At 36.7% G+C, this 23,635-nt stretch overlaps 1 protein-coding gene across 3 annotated transcripts in view; it reads right to left on the bottom strand.

Annotated features, from left to right (window-relative positions):
* The window catches only part of GLS (glutaminase), an 86,051-nt gene extending 62,684 nt beyond the window's left edge, over positions 1–23,367 (bottom strand). For all 3 annotated transcript variants that reach the window (XM_055290049.2, XM_055290051.2, XM_055290050.2), the window contains exons 1-5: positions 22,735–23,367; positions 8,312–8,408; positions 7,836–7,957; positions 2,828–2,957; positions 1,501–1,580 (exon numbers count right to left, since the gene is read on the bottom strand). In XM_055290049.2, coding sequence (XP_055146024.1) covers positions 1,501–1,580; positions 2,828–2,957; positions 7,836–7,957; positions 8,312–8,408; positions 22,735–23,120 — 815 coding nt within the window. In that variant the 5' untranslated portion in view covers positions 23,121–23,367. The remainder of the gene's footprint in view (positions 1–1,500; positions 1,581–2,827; positions 2,958–7,835; positions 7,958–8,311; positions 8,409–22,734) is intronic.
* Positions 23,368–23,635: the final 268 nt, after the last annotated feature.

Here is a 23,635-nt window from a genome sequence, read left to right as displayed (position 1 = left end):
GGAATACCATTCCCTACTGGAATTTGCTTCATGGGATAAAGCCACCATGCCTTTTCATTTCATTGTGTCCCTTCATAGCATACAACATTTAATTCAACACATGGTGACTGCTCAGTACATTTTACAGACCCAAATGAGGATAAAGGCATATAATAATGAAAGAAAAAATAGACTAGAAGTTAAGAGGCCTAGGTGTTCATTTCACCTTTGCCAATATCATGTCAACTACGGGCCTCAGATTCCTTACTTTCAAAATGAATGGGCTAACTCATATATTTTTTACTGTAAGTACTTGAGGATAATTAGTAAAAAAAAAAAAATTAAAATAACCTAAAATGAAGGTTCTTACGAGTCACAAATTTTTGGCTGGGGGCAGGGGCTCATGCCTATAATCCCATCACTTTGGGATGCCAAGGCAGGAAGATCACTTGAGGCCAAGAGGTCAAAACTAGCCTGGGCAACATAAAAGATCAAATTTTCATAAAAGGAAGAAAAGTTTTTAATTGCAACATTATCTTGAAAAGTAAAATCTAAAATTACTAGGTTAAATGGCTTTTAGTAGTTTTAACAAAATTTAGGTAAAATTACAACTCTGATATAAACTTTTCAAGCTGTGTTCACTTACAAGTTGTACATCTTATGTAAGTTATATTTTGATAAAACAGACTTTAATAAAAAACAAAAAACAAAGGAATATATCTCTGAGCTAAGTCTTTAAATGAGTGAAAAAAGAATACTGATTTTTCTCTTTGGCATAATTTTCTAATAAAACCAAATTATAAGATGATAATAAACTTTATGTCTAATTCCCAGCACAATGAACACGGTCACTCTTGAAAAAATATGCTATGACTTTACCATTTTCCAAGGGCCTCTCTTAATTTTTTGATTTTTAAATCAAATCATTCTCTTTAAAGTGCCCTCACATCACTATCCTTTTTATAATTCTGCAAGTTCCTCATCTGTCAGCAGCTGTGCCTACAATGTAAGCAATTCCCAAATGCTGCTTTCACGGACTTCATGAAATCCCACGTTTTGCAACTGACTTTTAACTTCGGGATACGTTATGTTGCATTGTCTTAATTCTCATGCTAATTTTATCAGGAACACAAGGAACAAAGACGATGACAGATGGGTTACCAATGTTAAGTTGAGAAATAGGGACTAATTTTATTAGTGGTCAGTTCGTTAGAAAATAGTGTCATGTTTTGACAAGTCTGCTTTTCTGAAACAAATTGGTAACTGCACATATTTGAATAATACTCAAAAAACGAGACTACAACTGTGAATAAAATAGATGTCTCATAAAACTTAATATAATGTTACTGTTTCAGTTGAGTTTTTAAAAATTACATTAAAATCTAAATTTATTTACCTTTTGAAATTATGTCCTGTTAGGACTAATTTCCAACATAAAAGATGATCTTCTCCATGTCATTCTCACCATTATACAAAAGTTAAGGCTTAGAGTTGGTTTTCATGAATTTGAAATAAACTTACCTCTGTCCATCTACTGTACAAACAGACACACCCCACAAATCGGGACTGAATTTGGCCAGTTGAGGAATATAATCTGCAACCTATCCAAAAGATTGGAAAGAAATGAATAGATATAATATTAACAAATAATATATTTTCTTCCACCAACAAATTTCTTATCTCATTTTACCTTCTACCAATGACTAGTTATTTTACAACACTCAGTGGCTTCATAGTCTATCTTCTGTAACAATGCTCATGGAAACCAAAGGCAAAACAGACTTGAGAATTATGAGATCTAAAGTGACTTCTCTCAGTCTCTATTATTTCTTGTTTTCCAATGCATTCTTTCTTTCTCCTGTTTAGCAGGAGAGTCTAGCAGAGGAACTTGGACTTTTTTTTTTTTTAAGCAGGAAAAAAGTAAATTTATTTAATCAGGGTCATGGGTGCTAGTAGGGTTTCACTAAGACGTTAGGAATCAAGTATTTAAAAATAAGTAATAAGTATTTACACTGAAGTTGTTATACACTTGAATCTTGAACACGGATTTAAACTTCAAACAGTGCAATTATATGCAGATTCTTTTCTGCCTCCGCCACCCCCAAGACACAAGACCAATCCCTCCTCTTCTTCTTCAGTCTAAACATGAAGATGATGACAATGAAAACTTTCATGGTGATCCACTTGCACTTAATAAATAGTAAATATTTTTCCTTATGATCTTCTCAATACCATTTTTTATCTTTATTATAAGAATTTGGCATATAATAAATATACAAAATGTGTTAATAGACTATTTACGTTAGCGGTAAGGCTTATAACAGTAGTTATAAGTAGTTAAGTTTTAAGGGAGTCAAAAGTTATACTGAGATTTTTGACTGCATGTGGGGTTGGCATCCCTAACCCCTGCTTTGTTCAAGGGCCAACTGGATTATACTAAAGCTACCCAAAGTTAAAAGAAAATGAAAACTTTCTATATGAAAATCAAATAGTTCCTAGTATTATTTACAGGATTTTAAAAACTAGAAACATTTCATGTAATACTGAAGGATATCAGATCTGCAGAAATTCTGAATAAGATTTTTTAAATTAAAAATTTAAAATCCATCACCATCATCTGAAAATAAAAAATTCTTACCCTTAGATTTCTCTTTAACCAGAATAACAAAGTTAAATATTTAAAATATTGTAAAAACACTAAATCCAATGGCTTCACTTAAATTTCTTAAGCAAAGCTAAAGTGTTTTCTTTAGCAAAACGCAACTACACAATTTACTCTCTAGACCTCAAATTAAGCTGAATTTATTAAGTGACTGGATTATGAAAATATGTACATCAAAAGCATTACCTTTCCTCCAGACTGCTTTTTTGCACTTTCATATAACTCATCAATGTGTGAGGTAAAAGACATAAAGTCAGGAATGACAAACTTTCTTCTAAAGGCTTGTGTCAACAAAACAATGTTGCTCTGAACACATCTGTAGAATGTAAGAAAAATAATTAATAAACTGGGTACATTTCAAATATCAGAACTTGGTAATAACAGTAATAATTAGGACATTGTTTAAATAATGAATTTATCATTTTATACAACTAAATTCCATAAATTATGCTTTCTATATTATCTTTCCTTCTAGCAGTCTTTCAAGTAGTTGCTCGTAAGCTGTTGAACATGTAAGAGATTAATCTGGATGTGCCTAAAATTGTGTCACAAATTAAAAGAGAAGGCGTTCCACCAGGTTTAATAAGAAAAGGCATTCCACCAGGTTTAAGTATGAAGACCATCTGAAACAAGCTTCTTACTCAGAGTTGGTAAACATTCAGCATGATGACATCTGGTTAACAAAATTCAGACTGCCAAGGTTGAGATCTTGTTTATTTATCAAGTAATCTCAGAAATACATCTCTTAGTTCTTATATAACTATTACTAGCATTTCATTTAAAAATTAAACATTTTGCATTTTAACATATTTTTCCTTAATTATATCAACCTTGTTTAGTCAGATTAATTTATGTCTTAAATGAAATGTCTGTTGATATGCTTGTAAAAATAATGTATAATTTGAAATAAAATTTCATATGTAGTGTAATAATTAATTTTATATTATTTGAGTCACCAAAAATGTTATATTACAATATTCTATTTAATGTAAGATATGTAAATACAATGCAGAATAAAAATGTTTCACTGTTAAGAGGTATTTTAAAAACATAGTAAACCAAGTGGATGGGAGAGCATGATATTCTGAAATCTAATAATTTGAACTGTATTCTGCTTTTTGCTAAAAAGAATTTAAGCCAGAAAATCAGTATATTAATGTAGCCTTTAAAAAGTTTTGCAAATAGATTACAGCCAATCGTATATTCTGAGCTTCTTAAGTCTCTATAATGCAGTAATAGAATATTTAATTAATATTTAATTAATAAAGGAAGACTTGCTAAACATGGTGTTAAGCCATAATACCAACTGTAATAAACCTTAAGAGTAAGATACTCCCAGTATTTCTTGTTTAGTCTGTAGCAAATGAGAAATTTTTAAATCTCAATATTTTAATTCAAGTTGTTCTAGATGAAACCAAATTAAAGCTAAAAGCCAAGTTTCACAGTTTAACTATTAATAAGAATTCAGAACAATATATACTCATTTGTTCAATATAAAATTAACACAGTTTAAAAATAAAATTCTAATAGAAATGACTATTGTTTCAGTCATAAGGATCCCATCACAACATTAAAAAAATTATAGTCCTAATTTCCATAACTTATATAGTATTGACATCCCAGAGCTAAGAAATATTTACTTCAATAAACGATCATTTTCAGATAGTTTCAATGTTAATCTCAAAAGTATTACCATTGTTTTAATATTTCTAATGTTTCAAATAGCTTCTAAAATCCAACTTGGAAGTATCAGAGTTGCAAGAGATGTACATCAAAGAACACCTTTCTCAGAGGAAAGAAAAATAGAATTCCTGATCTTAAACCAGTATTTATATCTACAACAAATCAAATGTACTTCCTCATTTTTCAAGAACTTATAAATGCAAAAATGAAAGCTGCTGAACAAATTTAAATTATTAACCTACTACCATTTAACTATTTTAATCAGCAACTTTAAAAGGATTTATAATTAGCCAGGCACGGTGGTTCACGCCTGTAATCCCAGCACTTTGGGAGGCCAAGGCGGGCAGATCACTTGAGGTCAGGAGCTCGAGACCAGCCTGGCCAACATGGTGAAACCCTGTCTCTACTAAAAATACAAAATTAGCCGGGCGTGGTGGTGCATGCCTGCAATCCCAGCTACTCAGGAGGCTGAGGCAGGAGAATTGCCTGAACCTGGGAGGAGGAGGTAGCGGTGAGCCAAGATCGCACCATTGCACTCCAGCCTGGCGAACAAGAGCAAAACTCCATCTCAAAAAAAAAAAGGAGTTATAATTAACAAAATTACACACTCAGTGAAACTTTATCAATGTTCTGCTCTAGCAGAAGGTGCTGGTAAAGCTGTTCCAACAGCCTTCACTGGTATATTAACAGACTGACAAAGCCAATTTTGCCTCTCAGAAGAGTTATCTAACTGCATACTGATCACCATTCCAAACAGTTAAGGTTTTTCTTGGGAGTTATTTTAATATAAATACCATGAGTCTAACTAGGAAATTAGAAGTCATATAAAATGAACTCTGAGGAGGTGCTTATGCTTTTCATCAAGTTATATCTATCTCTGTCCTTTGTTCAGTTTTCTTATCTGTAAGCCAGGAATAATCATTTTCTTTCCTTAAGTGTTTATAACTAAAAACTAATGCACAATGATTTATAAAACATTTCTCACAAATAATTTTTCATTTGTAAAATAACATAAGATGAAATTTTTAAGAAAATCGAACATACAAATGAAAGGCTACCATTCACTTTCTTGCAAAACAAAAAGATCAAAAAATTATGATCATACAAAGAAAGTTTTAATACCTATAAAGTTAAAAATGCATGAATAAATAAAGGATTAGTTTTCAACACAAATATTTTTACTTCTATTAGTTTTACGATTTACTAGCATTAAAAACAATTGACTATGAAGCTGGGTACAGGCAGTCTCCAACTTTCGAACAGGTTTTACTCCAAAAAGTATGCTTAGAATGTATTTTCCCAAGTTAAAAAAAAGTCACACATAATAGTTGTTTCTCAGATTACTGAAAAAGTCTAAAAATATTAATCTACAATGTATTTTAGGTAAAATATTAACACATTGCTTCAACCAAACCTACCCACCTTTATAAATTATTTCTCTGGGGAAAAATGAATCCCATGTTTTAACATCTCCTCCCCAGCTGCATGGAAGGGAGAAGTTTATTTCTGGCAACACTAACTAACTTCTTATATTTGAAAACAGAGAAAAGAACATCTCTGAAGCAATCACCTTTCCAGGTGACTGAAAGCTATTAAAAGGTTAATAGTTGGAGGTTTTGAATCACCTCATTCTAAGAATAAAGAGAGAAATAATTATGCCTATAGACTTGTACTTTTCTACTGGTTGCTCATATAGACCATAAAACATTTGTCAAGTTGGAAACTGCCTGTATTACAAGCATAGATTTTTAAAAATTGGATTAGTGTTTAAAACAATAATTACTATCTCTTAATATAACTGCAGGCAGAAAATTTAATGTTTGCAGTTCCCTGGCTTAATAATCAGAGGATTTAAATTGTTTTTAATTTCATATTTAAACACAGCAACATGTTTATAAAACATAAATATTCTTTCAAGTATTAAAAGCATGTAACTTTGGGAGGCCGAGGCGGACGGATCACCTGAGGTCAGGAGTTCGAGACCAGCCTGGCCAACATGGTGAAACCTGGTCTCACTAAAAATACAAAAAAGCCAGGCATGGTGGCGGGTGCCTGTAATCCCAGATACTTGGGAATTGAGGTGGGAGAATCACTTGAACCCAAGAGGCAGAGGTTGCAGTGAGCCAAGATCATGTCACTGCACTCCAGCCTGGGCGACAGAGTACAACTCCGTCTCTTAAAAAAAAAAAAAAAAAAAAAAAAAAAAAGTGTAAAATACTGCTTCCACTTAAAATTCCAAAGCAGTTCCCCTACTGATTATCAACAGATCTACCTACCATTACTCTAACAACTTCATTCACAGATACAACAAAATAATGCCCGCGGAAAGCACTTTAATCAGAATATTGTGCAGACAGTTCATGAACACGAAAAATAATCCTTACTGCAAAGACACAAATAAATTTAGAAATGATGTTTTTCTGTCTCTTAAAAAGCAGGTTCTGGAGAGTCAAAATTCCTAATACCAACTGCAACACAGACCTAAAGTCTACACTTTAAGGTCAGCTAAGTTAACAGAAACAAGAACCTCTTGGTGAAAAGAAAAGAATCCCAAGCTGTCAGCAGTGCTTCAGAGCATGCCAGGAAACTTCAGAGAACCACAGTTAAATACTTATACCTTCAGATGACTTAATACTCCAAGAGACATCTAGAACAAATCACCCAACCCCCAAAAGAAGATAAAAGTAAATACATCCATACATAACAAACTTTCAAAGTAGATGCAGAAATTTTTTGGATCCATGTCTGGAAAAAGCCCATGTCTTATAGTAGTATTTACAGTTTTATACTAGTTTCTACTTAAACAGTAGTAGTTTAAAATACTATTTGATTCTTTGGGATCCATTACACACATGTCCATTAAATCTTTAAGTAATCAAACTAATAGAAACACATTAATGAATATAAATAATAAATATATGCAAATACAAGAACATCAAAGTAAAAATTCTCATTCAACCAAATCAAGGCTTTAATCTCCAAAGTTGCCTTTAGTTCTTTACTGTTTTGAAGAAAATGAAAATAGCCAAAAGCCTATGTATTAATATGTCTCAAGAGAGGAGAGAAGCAGACAATGCAGGTATGTAAATGTGAGGAACACAGGTCTGTCTGAAGCCCTCTTATTTTATGATGTCACCTAAATCACCTTGTGGAAAAGAACTAGAGACCATGCTCAGAAAGTGTGCAAGTCATGCAGATGAATTGGGGATCAATATAAGCAATGACAGGACAAAGGATGTGCTCTACTCAAACTGAATGCAATCTCCCAGTACTATAAACTGGAAACATCGGTGGCTAAATTTGCTTAGAACAGATTTAAGGAAAGAATACTCTTAGCCTGGTGTAGTATAGACCCTAATGTGTACCAAGTTCTTCAAACAAATGATGTTTATAAATCCCCTTTTTCCATTACACAGGAAGCAGTGGCCTTCAAAGATACAATTTTGTTTTAAAAGCAGAATCACCATATAGCATAGCAAATCACCATTAAAGGTTTGGCAGAAACTTTTACTTTTTAAAAAGATCTTTGTCTAGCATGACACCATCTGATGTTGTTTGAAGAGTTAATCTTAACATATCCATACACTCTTTCAACCTGGGATCAGATGTTCGCAATCCTGTAGATTTGAGTGCCTGTTTTTAAAAAAATAAGAGTTTGTAAATACATAGTGCAAATAATGTATATGCTTATACCAACTATAAGATTTTATTCCTGTATATAAAACTTCTACCCAACACTTGAACATGAATATGGCATCTTAGTGTCACTATTACCCACTTTCTGGACAAGTTTCTCATTGTTTCTTTCTTTTTCTTTCACTGATTACCTTGAAATGAGCATGATAAAAATTTGAAAACATAATAAGAGAAATAGTGTCAGTCAGAATCTACATGTCAGACCACCTTTAAGACTATATTTCAATAATACTGTATATATTTATTATTACTGATTTTTTTAAGTTAAGATAGAAAAATATAAAAACTTACTGTAATAAATTTATGAACAGGTATTTTCTCTTGTCCTTCTGCAATTGTATAGAACAGCAAATCTTCCAAGCTAGGTAACAGACCCTGTTTTATTTTACTAAAGAGGTAGAAAGAATACAAAATTAATCCTTGTATGAACATTCTAGTGGATTTTTAACTAAATCCATTATTAAATAACCACTGAACTAGACTACAGCTGAGCTGATATACTCACTACTACAGTCATAATAAATGTTGATTTACCAAAATCAAATCAGTACCACTATAAACCACACTGAAAAACAAGTAAAAAAAAAAATCATTAACACATATTTTTTAATCCCAGGTTTTGAAACCCTGATCATCAACTCTAGTTGTGCTAATAATGCCCAGCCATCCGTTATGGCAATGCCTTCCTATACAGCCCAGTACAATCACCCAATACAAATTACAGAGCTCAGCAAACATTCCAGTAAGACTCAACACTCTGTTCAGTTGTTTTGGGGGTTTTCTAAATATGATGACTATATTTACATATTATTCAAATAGTTAACCTGATTATAAAATCTGGGAGAGATAGTAGTTAACTACTGGACAGTAGTTAAGATCAAGTGCACAAGTTCTTGAATCCTGGCTGTAATACTATAGTTGTGTAACCTTGGGTAAATTAATTAACCTTCCTGTGATCCAGTTCCCTCATCTGAGAAAGGGGATAACAGTGCCTCCCTCATAGGGTTGTGGTGAGGATCAGTTGACTCAATACATTCAATATCTTTAGAACATGCCTGGCAGAGAGTAAGACTCTACTGACAGTAGTTGTAGTTATTATTTCTAAAGTGATCTAGGTTTACATATCCTAGTCAGCCCTTTGCATCCATAGATTCAACTAACACGGATAAAAAATATTCAGAAAAAAAAAAAACATACATTCAAAAGATATATTGACCTATTTACATAGCATTTACATTTTATTAGGTATTATAAGTAATCTAGAGATGATTTAAAATATATGGGAGGGTATATGTAGGTTATAGGCAAATATGCCATTTTACATATGAGACTTGAGCTGTGGGGGTCCTGGAACCAATCTCTTCACATATACAGAAGGACAAGGCAAGACTGTATACATCAAATTCTACAAATCATAAAGACTATTAAAAGGAAAACGTTACCAATAAGTATGCATTAAAAATCTTAATTAACTAAACTAGTGTAACACTAAGATGCTATGATTAACCAAACTTTTAAACACTGAATGTCACACAAATGTTTTTTAAAAACACATAGCTTTATCATTAAAATATTTAATGACATATCCTGATATATAATTATTCCCTGAAACTGTTTTTGCTCTTAGTCAACTTTTAAAAATGCATTTGAAGCTGGGTGCTGTGGCTCACGCCTATAATCTCAGCACTTTGGGAGGCTGAGGCAAGAGGATCACTTGAGGTCAGGAGTTCGAGATCAGTCTGGCCAACACACAGTGAAACCCCATCTCCACTAAAAATAGAAAAACTAGCCAGATGTTGTGGCAGGCACCTGAATCCCGACTACTTGGGAGGCTGAGGCAGGAGAATGGCTTGAACCCAGGAGGTGGAGGTTGCAGTGAGCCAAGATCGCGCCACCACACTCCAGCCTGGGTAACAGAGGGAGACTCCGTCTCCAAAAAAAATACATTTGGGATGTTTTAGTAATGGATAACTACAATATATTGATCACTTACTTCTGTTCTACACACTGTGCTAAGTGTTTTACATGCATTCTAACTTAATCCTCCAAGAATCTTATGACAGAGGTACTATTGTTATCCAAAATATAGTATTTCTGGTACATACTAGAAGCTCAACAAATTTGTTATTTGTTCAAAAACATGACTACCTCTGTCCCCATTTCACAGATTAGGAAACAGAGGCTCAGAGGTTAAGAAGCTTTCCAAGGTTACACAACGGCAAAGATGGATTTTTCTGAATCCAAACTACTACTACATTATACTGGCTCTCTAACTTACTAGCTTGTTATTACTTTTATAAGGTACAAACAAGTTTTCTAGGTCTTATCCTGATCTAATACCATTAAACACAGCTTAACAATACTCACCACCTAATATTCAAAGAAAAACTGAACCAGCTGTCAAAAAATCAGTGGATAATAACATACCAATTATTTACAGCAAATGGTTGGTCAAATAAACTTGAGATAGTGGTAGTTTGTCACTTTAAAAAACTGCAGAATAAGCTTTCTATGTATTTATCACACCAGTAAATGGTATTTGCTTTGCCTAAAAGCTATGTAAATAACGTAAAATATACACTTTTTTAGCTTATGGCACATAGTGCAAAAAAATTAAAATGACCATGTTATTGCCACAGCTAGCAAAAAAAGATACATGCTTACTTGCTTTGAAATGAGAAACTAATTTTTATCTATAGGGGAAGGAATTTAAGCCAGCCCTAAAAAATAAGCTCATAAAATAAGCTGTCAAAACTGATAAAAAGAAATTACTACCTATCTCAGCATTTGAAACCTCAGATTTTGATCTGAGAATGAATTCGCTTCAACAGTCTGGTGAACAAACATATTCAAATATTCTCCTCAAACTTTCTACAAGGCAGAAACTACTCAAGATCATTCATGCCTTAACCCCCCCTTTTCTCTCCCTAAATTAATTCTTTCTGGTAATTCTTCACAATAATGTATTTTTCATTAAAATTCAAAAGCTAAAAACTATAGCTTTCAGTAACTATATAGTAACTAGGAAATCCTTGAGAAAAGTGCTTAAGTTTTAATGACAAATAGGATTATAGTAGTCTTTCCAATCTTATCAATTATTAATAACCCAAATGAATCCTCCAGATTCCCTTGAAGAGAAAAACATAAAATGGTTATGATATTCAGCAATTCAAATAGGATATAACAGAAGATAATCTGAAGCAAAATCCTTATTTCTCACCTTTTTACTTCTTCTCCAACTTATACTGTCTCTCTCTCATTTCCTTTCTAAATGCTGCCTTTAAGATCATTTTACCATCATATTGTTTCTTCTTTTACCCATTCCTTCCCCTACTTTAGCCTTTAACTGTATTAAAAAATAATTTCTTAATGAAAAAGAAAAATCTCATGCCATGTATGACATCATGTTAGACATCATTTACAATCTAGAAGAAGTAGGAGACATGTACACAAAATGAGGAATTACAAGAATGGATCTATGACATCCAGACTTTGGAAAACTACTTCGCTATGGTCTAATAAGGTCAAGCTTTTTTTAGATGAGGTGGAATTTGAGCTAAACCTGAAAGATGGGTAAGAGCTGGAAGTATGGCAACAGAAAAAGATTTCTGGCAAACAGACCAAAGGGATGAAAGTAAGCATTCACTTAGTGTTTATAAAGAACAAAAAACAGCTAGAGCACAGAATGTGTGAATTAAGGTGCCTGTTTCTACCTATAGGCTATTATATGAATACTTAATTTTTTAGTGTTGAGAATATATATATTGTGAATATATATATATATATCTGAATACATATATTCAGAAGATATATATATATTCAGAAGATATATATATATATCTTCTGGTAAATGAGGAGACTACCTTCCAAAATCTACATTAAGTTTAAATGCAGGGCCAACTTCTGCAACATGAAAAGAGGAACTGTCTTTGCTTACCCCACTGACCAAATTAGTTTCCCCATACCAAACGGGGAATTCATACTCCTCAGTCTGGTATGCAGTTCTCTATAAATTAGCTTTACACTATTTATTCCTAAGTTAATCCTTATAATTCCCTAATGTAGTTGACTAGACTCATTGACTTGTAAATAAGTGCTATCTCATCTTTTTTTTTTTTTTTAAACTATCATGCCTTCTGTTTAAAACCTTCCTCTCCCTAAATATTTAAGCTATCAATGATCATTTCAATTGTTTCACAGGACTTTGCCCCCACCAGATTCTCTATACTCTTTTTTTTTTTTTTTTTTTTTTTGTTGAGACGGAGTCTCGCTGTCGCCCAGGTTGGAGTGCAGTGGCACGATCTTGGCTCACTGCAGGCTCCGCCCCCCAGGGTTCACGCCATTCTCCTGCCTCAGCCTCCCGAGTAGCTGGGACTACAGGCGCCCGCCACCTCGCCCGGCTAATTTTTTGCATTTTTAGTAGAGACAGGGTTTCACCGTGTTAGCCAGGATGGTCTCGATCTCCTGACCTCGTGATCCGCCCGCCTTGGCCTCCCAAAGTGCTGGGATTACAGGCATGAGCCACCGCGCCTGGCCCAGATTCTCTATACTCTTTAGCATTCTCTGGTATCACTAAGTTTTGTCCTTTTCTTGTACTACTTACTATATGCCAAGCAACAGCGATAAAGATCCCTAAAGTAAGGTTGTGGTCTAGGAGAAATGCGACTAAAGCCATGAGACAAATACTATGGTAGAAGTGTTTTTCAAAAAGTATTTTATTAGCAAGTACAGATGAAGTATTTATTTTTGCCTTAATGGGTAGGGGAAATCAAGAAGGTTTCTAATCTGTAATTAGGAGCAACAAGGCAAACTCATCTTTATCAGTTCAAAAATCTTATAAATAAAAAACTATCAAATGAAAGGAAGAAAATTTAAAAAAAATCCTTACTAAGAACTACAAAATGAACATAGGAAAATAATTGAAACCAACTGTACGGTTTTATTTTGCTAAATAACATTTCGTATTACCCAACCTCCCCAAATTATAAAGCTTCAAGGCTGGGGTCAAGTCTTTCTTAATATTTTTTTCGCATAACTCTTAAAACACATAGTATAGTATGGTAAACCTATGAGACAATGAAAAACTACCTTTTCTTTTCAAGTGGGATTTTAAAAAATGAGGCCTAATAATAACACAATACAAAGGATTTGCTAGTCTTTATGCCTTCATTTAAGAATAATGATCCTTCAGATGATATTTAGGGTTGTTTTAAAATCAGTGTATCATTTTGAATTTATAGTGAGCTGACTGATAACAACTGTCTATCAACACCAGCAAACTGGCAAATTAATAAACCTGTTAGATGGAAAGTTGAATTGATGGTGGCTGACCATATAGTAAAACAGCATATTAGAATGAATGTTAAGTCTAACAAATTGACAAATTCTACTTATCATCCAAGTGATTTTGCCCCAAGGCTAATCATTGGTGGAATTTAAAAACAAAAACTTACATCTTTTAAGGCTTTACTGCTAAAAAGGACTCTCACTTTCTATCATATTAAAACCCTATGAGGTAAATTAAGGTGTGTTAATTGTCCCCAGTGTACAGATAAAGAGAGTCCTAGAAGAGTGTGGCGGCATGCACCTACAGTCCCAGCTACTTGGGAGACTGAGGCAAGAGGACTGCTTGAGCCCAGGAGTTCAAGGCTGCAGTGAGCTATAATGGCACCAATGTACTCCAGCCTGGGTGACACAGCAAGATTCCATTTCTAAAAAAAAAAAAAAATTTTAATTTAAATTTTAAATTTAAAAAAAATTTTAAGAGTATCAAAGTCAAGCAGCGTGTCCAATGTCACATAAATCTTAAGTGGCTGGACCAGAATTAGTCCTACAAAGCTCATCCTTTGTTCCCAGTTCCAGACTCTTCCTGCTCTGCCACCTCATGCTCTCAGTGGTTAGCACTGTATTTTAGGAATAATATCTGTAATTCTTGAACAATAATAAATTTCTAATCAAAATGCAAATAAGAGAACTAAATTGGTCTGCCTTGATAAAACTGCATCCTGTCAAAGCAAAGATGAGATTATATTCAATTAGGGCTGCTGTTTTGACCGGACTTTATAGCACAAATTCATTTAAAAGCACACCAAAGTAAAAAGCACAAAAGCCACTTTATGTGAGGAAATGGTCAGGCTGTCCCTGTCAGCTCATGGTAATCTGCCCATATGTTTGCACAACTCCAGAAGTTTGACCCAAAAGGCAGTCTGGCTGTCTCGGGCGGGAAGACTAGGATCTGGGGAGATCAAGTCTATAACATCCAACTCTGTTAGTTTTTCCAATAACTCATTTCTTCAGCCAAGTATCCTTTAATATATCAGTCTACATGGAATAATACAGATACTATATGAATTCTGTCACTGCAATCACTTTGATACCACTATAGATGACTTGTTCAGAATAACTAAAATATACAGGTAGAAGTTAATGAAAAACTTCAGCCACATATAAGGAAAAATGAAACAGCTATGAAAATGGAATGGGCTGCCTTCTAAGGGAGTGAACTCCCTTGTGAAGGCAGTATTCAGGTAGAGATGAATAACAACAACCTATAGGGAGTATGTAACAGAAGAGAAGAAAGCAGCAGCTGGGGAGAAGGGTTTGTAAGATCTCCTATAATCCTGAATCTAAAAAAAATTAACTCTATAAATTGAATTAGTTCGCTGCTAATAGATGAAAAAAGAAAAATCAAAACAAGTCCTAATACTGTCTGAACTTGTTTAGGTCATTTAATATCTGTGGGCAGCTTATATAATATGTAAAATGAGCTGGAATTAAATGTTCTTTAAAGTTACTTCCAAGCCTAATTCTCAGTTTTTGAATTGCTAAAAATAGATGTCCTCCAAATCACTACACTAAAGTGAGATCATAAACTTTATTCACTCACGACTTACATACTTTTATTTTACACATTAGCATATTCATCTGGGTTCTAAAACTAACGGAAGTATTTAATGCCACTGAACTAGGGAACTTAAAAATGGTTAAATTGGTAAATTTTGTTATGTGTATTTTACCACAATTTTTTGAAAAAGCTAAGCAGAACTGGATACAGAAGGTAAGAGTGAAGGAGGATTGCTAGAGACATGAAGAACAGTCAACTGATACAAGATACAAAAATCCACAAAAGAACAAACCCACCCTTAAGAGTACTGGTTAAAGCAGAACCAATCAAGGCATGAGAGAACTTACCAATAAATATATTTTAGTGTAGGGGTAGGCAAACTACAGCAGGGACCTCCTCTTTTTGTAAATAAAGTTTTACTGGTACACTGCCACATCTATTTACCTACTGTTTGTGGCTATTTTGCTACCACCACTGAACTGAGTAGTTGTAGTAGTGACTAGAGAACCCCAAAAGCTGAAAACATTTACCATTTGGCTTTTCAGGGAAAGTGTGCCAGCACTTGTCTTACAGCATCACTGTATTACAGTGCAGTATAATAATGCATCCTTAAAATACACATAAGTTGAACAAGAAATGTTAAACTCTATTCATTACAATGTTTTAATATGGCAGAGAAATATGTAACATTTACTAGGGAGACTTATATCAAGAATAGTTTAAAATTTTTAAAGTTTGATGTTTGAGGGTACCAGTGAATATGATTAGACAATCCTGATAAACATGAGCTGTGCAAATTCATACATAATCTATTTTCATACTTTTCTTTCAGTGTAATGGTGCTTACTATTCTTATACAACCAGAATCAGGATATTAGAAGAGTAGGCAGTAGAGATTTACAAGTTTAAAATTTAACAGATGTGGTTCCTTTGATTTTCAAAACTATGGAATGTTTTTTACTGTTTTAGACGTTTCCCACTTATAATGGGGGGAAATCTTAAAAGTAACAAAAGGAGGCAGGAAAAACAATGCCCATTCTCATAAACCACAACTGCTAATGTCATTTTGGCTTATTTCCTTCTATTACTTTTTCTGAGCTTTTTGAAATAGCTTGAGATCATACTGCATAGAAAATTCTGTATTCTAACTTTTGGCATAACATTACCTTATATCCCAAAAAGTATCTGCAAACATTTCAAATGACTAAATAAGAGACTCTCACATGAATGTACCATAATTTACTTAACTATCCCACTAATGTTAAACATGAGTTTTTCTCCATTTTTCTCTAGTATGCAGAACACTGTACCAAAAATATTAGGAAATAAATCTTTCTAATACTTCAGTTTATTTTGTGACCTTAGATTCCTAAAAAGGCATGAATACTTTTTAAGTTCCTCATAGAGCTTAAAAATTGCTCTTCAGAAAGTTTACAACCCCATCAAAAATGGAAGGAAGTGTCTATGTCACTCAAAATATCCTCATCAAGAAGACAATTTCAAAAATCTTTTTTAGAAGCCTGTACCAGAAATAAATAGGCAAAAAATATATTTCTTAATCCTGAAAGCTATCAGTTTTATTCATTATGCAACATCTACAGTTCCATGTTTCGAAAGTAATGCTTTTACTATAAACATTTCTTTATAATGAATTTACATATCAAGCAGAGGACACTTCCAAATGGAAGTCAAGGTACATTAACATTTTGCTTCTTTTTTTTTTTTTTGAGACGGAGTCTCACTCTGTCACCCAGGCTGGAGTGCAGTGGCGCGATCTTGGCTCACTGCAAGCTCCGCCTCCCGGGTTCACGCCATTCTCCTGCCTCAGCCTCTCTGAGTAGCTGGGACTACAGGCGCCCGCCACCACGCCCGGCTAATTTTTTTTTTTGTATTTTTAGTAGAGACGGGGTTTCACCGTGGTCTGGATCTCCTGACCTCGTGATCCGCCCGCCTCGGCCTCCCAAAGTGCTGGGATTACAAGCGTGAGCCACCGCGCCCGGCCGGTAACATTTTGTTTCTACTACGTTGTAGGGGGTCAGAAAATCACTAAGTGCAGTGATCACTCACAAGTAATATGTTTCATAACCAAAGCAATTTTGCACCTGAGTAGATTTCAGGGTAAAACTGTAGTAACCAGTATCTCTAAGCTATGTACCTCACTTAGAGATATTAGTAATTAATAACTTTTTATAAATACATCTGTTTATTCAGCTTTCTTAAGCATTTCTCTTACTAGCAAATGACTTCAAGATGAAAAGGCACAGACAGGCAACTATAAAATATAACCTTAATTTATATAGGATTTAACATGATTGAGCTCCCTCACACAAATTCTATAATTAGGCTTTCAGTTTATATAGTCATAATTTTTCTTCATTTCAAATATCACAAGAAGGAAGTAGTACAGCCTTTTACTATTATCTTTTTTTTTTTTTTTTTTTTGAGACAAGAGTATCGCTCCGTCACCCAGGCTGGAGTGCAGTGGCACGATCCTGGCTCACTGCAACCTCCACCTCCTGGGTTCAAGCGATTCTCCCACCTCAGCCTCCCAAGTAGCTGGGATTACAGGCGCCCGCCACCAAGCCTGGCTAATTTTTGTATTTTTAGTAGAGACAGGGTTTCACCATGTTGGCCAGGCTGGTCTCGAGCTCCTGACCTCAAGCGATCCACCTGCCTTGGCCTCCCAAAGTGCTGGGATTACGGGCATGAGCCACCATGCCCAGCCTGATTTCTTTTAAATAACTTTTTAAAACTCAAAGAAACTCACAAATATCTTCAGCAAATTTCTTTCAAAGTGACATTTATCTTTGGACTAAAATAGTGCCCCCCCCTCCCTTTTAGCTGGCCTACATATTGCCTCATAAAAAAGGCTGAATTCTATTTGGTTGTCATTTCATGGATTAGCTGACTTTGAGGTAGGCAGACTTCTCTATAAAAGAGTAAGGTCTGGAAACACGCAGCTAAAACTCCAGGAGACTAAACCCCTCAGAATCTAATTCTTGTTCTTTCAGTGAATTTCATCCAAATATTAATAAAATTATAAATTAACAGCATGAGTTTTTTAATTACAGATCATGGACATAGTTATCAATGACTAATTGATGCACATTTCAATATAAATATTAGGCCACAAAAATGTTATGACATATAGTTATTGGTACCTTTTTCACTTGCTTTTAAAAAAACAAAAAACTGGGCTGGGTGCAGTGGCTCACACCTGTAATCCCAGCAATTTGGGAGGCTGAAGCAGGCAGATCACAAGGTCAGGAGGTCGAGACCATCCTGGCTGACATGGTAAAATCCCATCTTACTAAAAATACAAAAATTAGCCAGGTGTGGTGGCATGTGCCTGTAGTCCCAGCTACATGGGAGGCTGCGGCAGGAGAACCACTTGAACCCGGGAGGCAGAGGTTACAGTGAGCTGAGATCACACCACTGCACTCCAACCTGGGTAACAGAGCGAGACTACACCTCAAAAATAAATAAATAAATAAAAATAAAATTAAAAAAACAAAAAACTAAAACTCACTCATAATCATCACCTAGAAAAAAATTTTAATAATGAAGAAATCAAAAATAAGGGGCTGTCTGAGAAGCCCAAAGGAAAAAATTAAACACACTTTCCACCTTGATTTCAGCTTAAGTGAATTATAAATATGTTAACTTTTAAAATTAAAACCAAATGCAATATTGAAGGATCACAAAAACATGTGCCCCTATTTTAACAGAGGTTTTGTCATTCAGTTCTAAAACTTAATATTTATATCTGCCAAATACTAACTCAACTTCCTTACTAGTATTGTTCAATCTACCCAATTCAATGTTTGCTGAAATTCATAAGCATTTCATCTTACTTTGAAATTCAATGTTCAGGCTGGGCGCGGTGGCTCACACCTGTAATCCCAGCACTTTGGGTGGCCAAAGCGGGTGGATCATCTGAGGTCAGGAGTTCGAGACCAGCCCAGCCAACATGGTGAAACCCCATCTCTACTAAAAACACAAAAATTAGCCAGGCGTGGTGGCAGGCGCCTGTAATCCCAGCTACCCGGGAGGCTGAGGCAGGAGAATGGCTTGAACCCGGGAGGCGGAGGTTGCAGTGAACCGAAGTCACACCACTGCACTCCAGCCTGGGTGACAGAGCGAGACTCCATCTCAAAAGAAAAAAAATTCAATTTTCAGAGTATACACCTCGATGATTTTCTTTGCCCTTCATTTTCCATCTGCTAAACATATGAACTATCAAGACATAAAGCTGAACTATCAAAACATAAATCCATACTATCTAAAGCTAGCTGAAATCATTTTTGCTTGCACTTTTACTTTTAAATATAAATATATTTTAAAGTATGCTTATTTGTGTAATTACAAATATTTCTGAATATCACGACTTCATGTAGATGTGCAAACATCCAACTACCACCTCACAGGTATGCAGTTTTTAACAGAAACTACCAAACTGCCTAAAGTAACTGAACTAATAATTTATACTTCTACTAGCAATGCTAAAGTTCCTATTTCCCAATCACTTGATTTAACATCTGCCAATCTGACAAGGGGAAACTGACCTCATTGTTGTTTTAACAGAATACTTTCAATATTGCATCCTGTATGAATTATTTATTTTCTAACAGCATACATATGCTGGTATTTTTCCAGCCCAATTTCTGTTATGTATCTCTTTTCCTTTCTCATTAAAAAATAAATGTCCAAATAAAAAAAATAATGCCCCTTACGTCTATCACTCTGACTCTTCCTAGGGACCCTTCACTAAGATAGGATACATACTTCTGGACTTTACGGAAATAAGTATAACCAGCTTGACAGAGAAAAGTATGATAAAAATGTCCATATGGGCAAGTGCTGGCATAAACCATAACATAGTTTGTGACTTTAATATAATGCTCATTCCAGTTCCAGTTGGTTTTCTGGAAGGAGAGTGATATTTTCAAATTAAAACTCTAAAATTAATCTCATAACAGTATGCAAAATAGGTTGAATTGGAGAAAAGAATGAATATTGGGGTACAGACTTAAAATCTGAAGTCATTGAATATGTGGCGACAAATGTAAGAACAGAGCTTTAGATTAAGAGGTGAAGTACTACCTACACAAAGATGAGAGTCAAAGGTGAAAGAAGGGATATGCTGTTGAGAAGGCAGACAAGTGGGAAAGGGGCAAAGGCCTCAGCCTCAGGGTTTACCCAGTGAGGAAATCCAGAAAGAACTAGGAAAGAAGAGAGAACAATTTTGAAAATGAAGAGAGGCAAGCAAAGTTGGTTTTCAAGATGACAGAATGAACCATAACAAAATTAAACAAGATCACTAAAGAGAAAACTGAGCAAAGATCATTAAATTTTTCTATATGACGTTAAGACGTTCGTATCCTAAACCACACTAAAGTTGGGTAATTGAGACAGCATAGTCTAAGGTGACATTAGTTCAAAGAGTTTGTGAAAAAAAGGTGAAGTAACTTGCTTATATCCCGCCTCCTTCCAGAATATAAAGTAAATAAAATATAAACTCACGACCAAGGAAAGGAGGAAACGCAGATATCCCAGCCATGTGAACTGATGAAATTGGTGTGGTTAAGCATTAAATTTACTCTGAACTTATTTATCAGCAGAGCAAAAGGTAAACAGTGCAACTCACATAGTTTCATATAAGACAGATGTATAGCAATTTCTCAAGATAAACATTTCTGTGGAAACCGAAAAAATTAAAAACCTTCATGTGCAAGCCTGAAATTCAAAGACAAATCTCTTTAACAGACTTTACAATAATGAAGAAGCAATTTTTTTCTCATTTATTTAATAAATAGTTATGTGTCATTTAACACACGCCAAATATTGTTCTAAGCGTTTTACAAAATGTTAATTTAATTTTCTCATAGTTATTTGTTTTAATAATACTACATAAAATCTGGCACAGTCCTGAGTGAGTGCTAGCATACCAGGTGGACTGCTGATTGAAGGATGACCTATGCTTTGCAGGCTAAGCATTAGAAAGGATAACAGGATCAACTGGGAGCTTATGTGCCAGGATAAGAGAAATGTTTGTCACATAAAGGCAAAATGAAAGGAGCCAAAGAGGGAAAGCTACATTTGGAAACCAGATCATTCAGGAAATAGAAACTTTAACCAAATTAAAATACTTTCTTCACAACCTTGAGGCCATTGCTAAAAGGTGACTTCTTATTAAAAAGGCAATGAAACCAGAAACTTCTGGACAAGTAAATCACAGAAGCGGCTCAATTTCCTATTTGACAAAAGAGGAAAAAAAAGAGAGGCACTAGAGCCACTGCAGAGACACAGACCTGAAGACATAATTTTACTAGAATGCAGTTCCCATCTTGTAGCCTTTAACTTTTAAATGGTGGTGACTGCATTTTGCAATTCTGTACCTTGGGCACTTGTATGTAAACTCGTTACTTGCTTGGTAAACCGGATGATGTTAAAGTGAGTCCCAGACGAGAGTAAATATCATTCTAGTCCCTAAAACATGAGAGAAGTACAAATTTAACAGAAGTATAGCTTTTTAGAACTGGAAAGGATTTAAGTCATGTAACCCAAGATATTAAATAACCTGTCCATAGTCAGGACGCTATTTTGTGGCACAAAACCAAGATCACAAACCACCACAAATTTCGCCCATCATCAAGTGATTTTTTTCAAATAATCTTTTTCAGTCTGGGAGAAGAACTTTAGGAAAGTTCCCAACTTCAATTACAGGAAAACATCAAGCAGGTGTGAGACTGAAATTTTAAGAATGTTCTCACTTTCAGTTTGACTTAAGGAACTCTAGAGCTGGAAATAGCAGCAGAAATAAAAGGGAAGCAAAACAGGTTACAGTGTCAGCGTACAAAGCCAGAAAAAGAGTAAGGTATAATGAAAGCAGACCAGTAAATTTTTACCCATTTTGGGAAAACAAAGTGGTCCATTTGTATTCCACAAGACAAAAATATTTAGGAGACTGCTTTGCATATTAAGAAAAACCAATGTTGCTTTAAGACTAAACTACTGTGCTGTACACGTACAGGATGAGTCAACATCCTATCACAATTAAGTCACAAAACCTACTTAACTCAGATTTCTGAGTTAGTGTATTATGTCACATTTCATCTTGGCTATTTAACTTGTATTTCTAAAAATCTCCCCATCTCACGGAAGACCTGACAAGCCAAAGCTGGTCCCTAATGCAAACAGGTGGTCTATACTGCGTGCCCCATCTTCTCGGCCACATGACCCGATTCCTCCTAATCTCACTTCTGAAACATTGTTTCCGGTGCCCCAGATGGCTCTACACGTGCCTGAGGTAGCCACTCCAGAAATATAGAGCTCTCTGTCACATCTGGCTTCCAACCGGATGATGGCAGAAACCAAGGGAGAGCAAGCAGAGCGGAAACGAGCCAGGAAAAGCGACGAGTCAGGAAGGTAAAGGCTCTGCTGAACGCCCAACTCCTAAATGTCACTCAGTGGAGATGTTCGTGCGGCATCGCCCACGAACGGCTGGGGCGGGCGGCCAGGCGCTGCAGCGCGAGCCAGAGAGCTGAGCATGCGGCGCGGGCAGGGGAGCGGCCTCTCTGGCGCTGGGGACGCCAGGCGAGCCCATCAAGGCCCCACCGCGGCCCCACCCGGGCGACCCCCGCCGGGGACGGAGAAGGGAAGTGGGAGCCTGGCGGAGGGGCACGGGCGGGGAAGGCGCGGGCGGGGCCGGGCCTACTCACATGGCGCAGACGGCGCAGGCCGCCCGGCACCTCTTTCTTTCTCTTTTCTAGAACCTCGGCTCCTATCCCGCCCCACCGCAGGGCCCCACACAGCCCGAGCCCGGGCCCCGAGCGGAACGAGGCCTCCTGCGCCTCGCGGAGACACTCACTTTTCACCTGAGGCCACCAGCTCTTTGCCCTCGCTGTTGCCAAACGCGTCCGTCTCCCCGGGGCCGTCCTTGGGGCCGGGCGCCGCCGGGGCAGCGGGTGGCGACACACCGGGCTGCGGATGCGTGCTTCCCTTGCCCAGCTCCTGCAAGATCTCCGAGGGAGAGCTGGACAGGCCCCGCGCGAAGGGCTCCGCCGGCCAGCCGCCCCCGCCCCACCACGGGTGGAGTCGCGCGGCGGCAGCCGGGCCCGCGGCCGGCCGTCCCCCGCCTCGGGGACGCCGGCACAGGGTGACCAGGGGCTGTGCCCGCCGCAGAGTCGCGCTCATGCCGGCGGGCGACCGCAGGAGCAAGTCCCGCAGCATCGCTGAGCCTCGCAGCCGCATCATGCCGCCGGGTCCGTCAGCGCCCGCTCAACGGGGGAGGATGCTCCAGGAGTGGGCGGCCGGCTTCCTCGGGGAACGCGGTCTGTGGTGGGGTGGTGAGATGACAGAAGAGGAAAGGGCAGCTACGTGGGTGTGGTTCCGGCTTGGACTCCCGCAGCGGATGCGGGTACTGCTGCTGCTGCTCCCCCGTAGGATTGCCGCGACCGGTTCTCTTCGCACCGCCTAAGGCTCCGCACTGAGGCTAAAGCGCAGGGGAGGGCTAGAGACCTTCGGCGCTCGCAGACGGCCCGCCCCCTTCGCCCGCTCCGATTGGCTCAAATCCTCAACCTCTCTTTTGATTGGCGGTTAGGGCAGTCAAATTTCTCTCGGCTCTCGGTGCGCGGAGAGTAGGGCGGGGGATTGGTGGGGGGCGGGGAGACGAGTCAAACTGACGTGTGAAGCGGATGAGCCAGGCACGGCTGCTCAGTAGCCACTTTCTGCATGCCGTGCCAACTCCGAGGCTAGCCTGGTTGGGTACT

This window comes from Symphalangus syndactylus, chromosome 8 (genome assembly GCF_028878055.3).
Source record: "Symphalangus syndactylus isolate Jambi chromosome 8, NHGRI_mSymSyn1-v2.1_pri, whole genome shotgun sequence".
NCBI classification, from domain to species: Eukaryota; Metazoa; Chordata; class Mammalia; order Primates; family Hylobatidae; genus Symphalangus; species Symphalangus syndactylus.
This window is presented reverse-complemented; position numbering and strand designations above follow the sequence as displayed.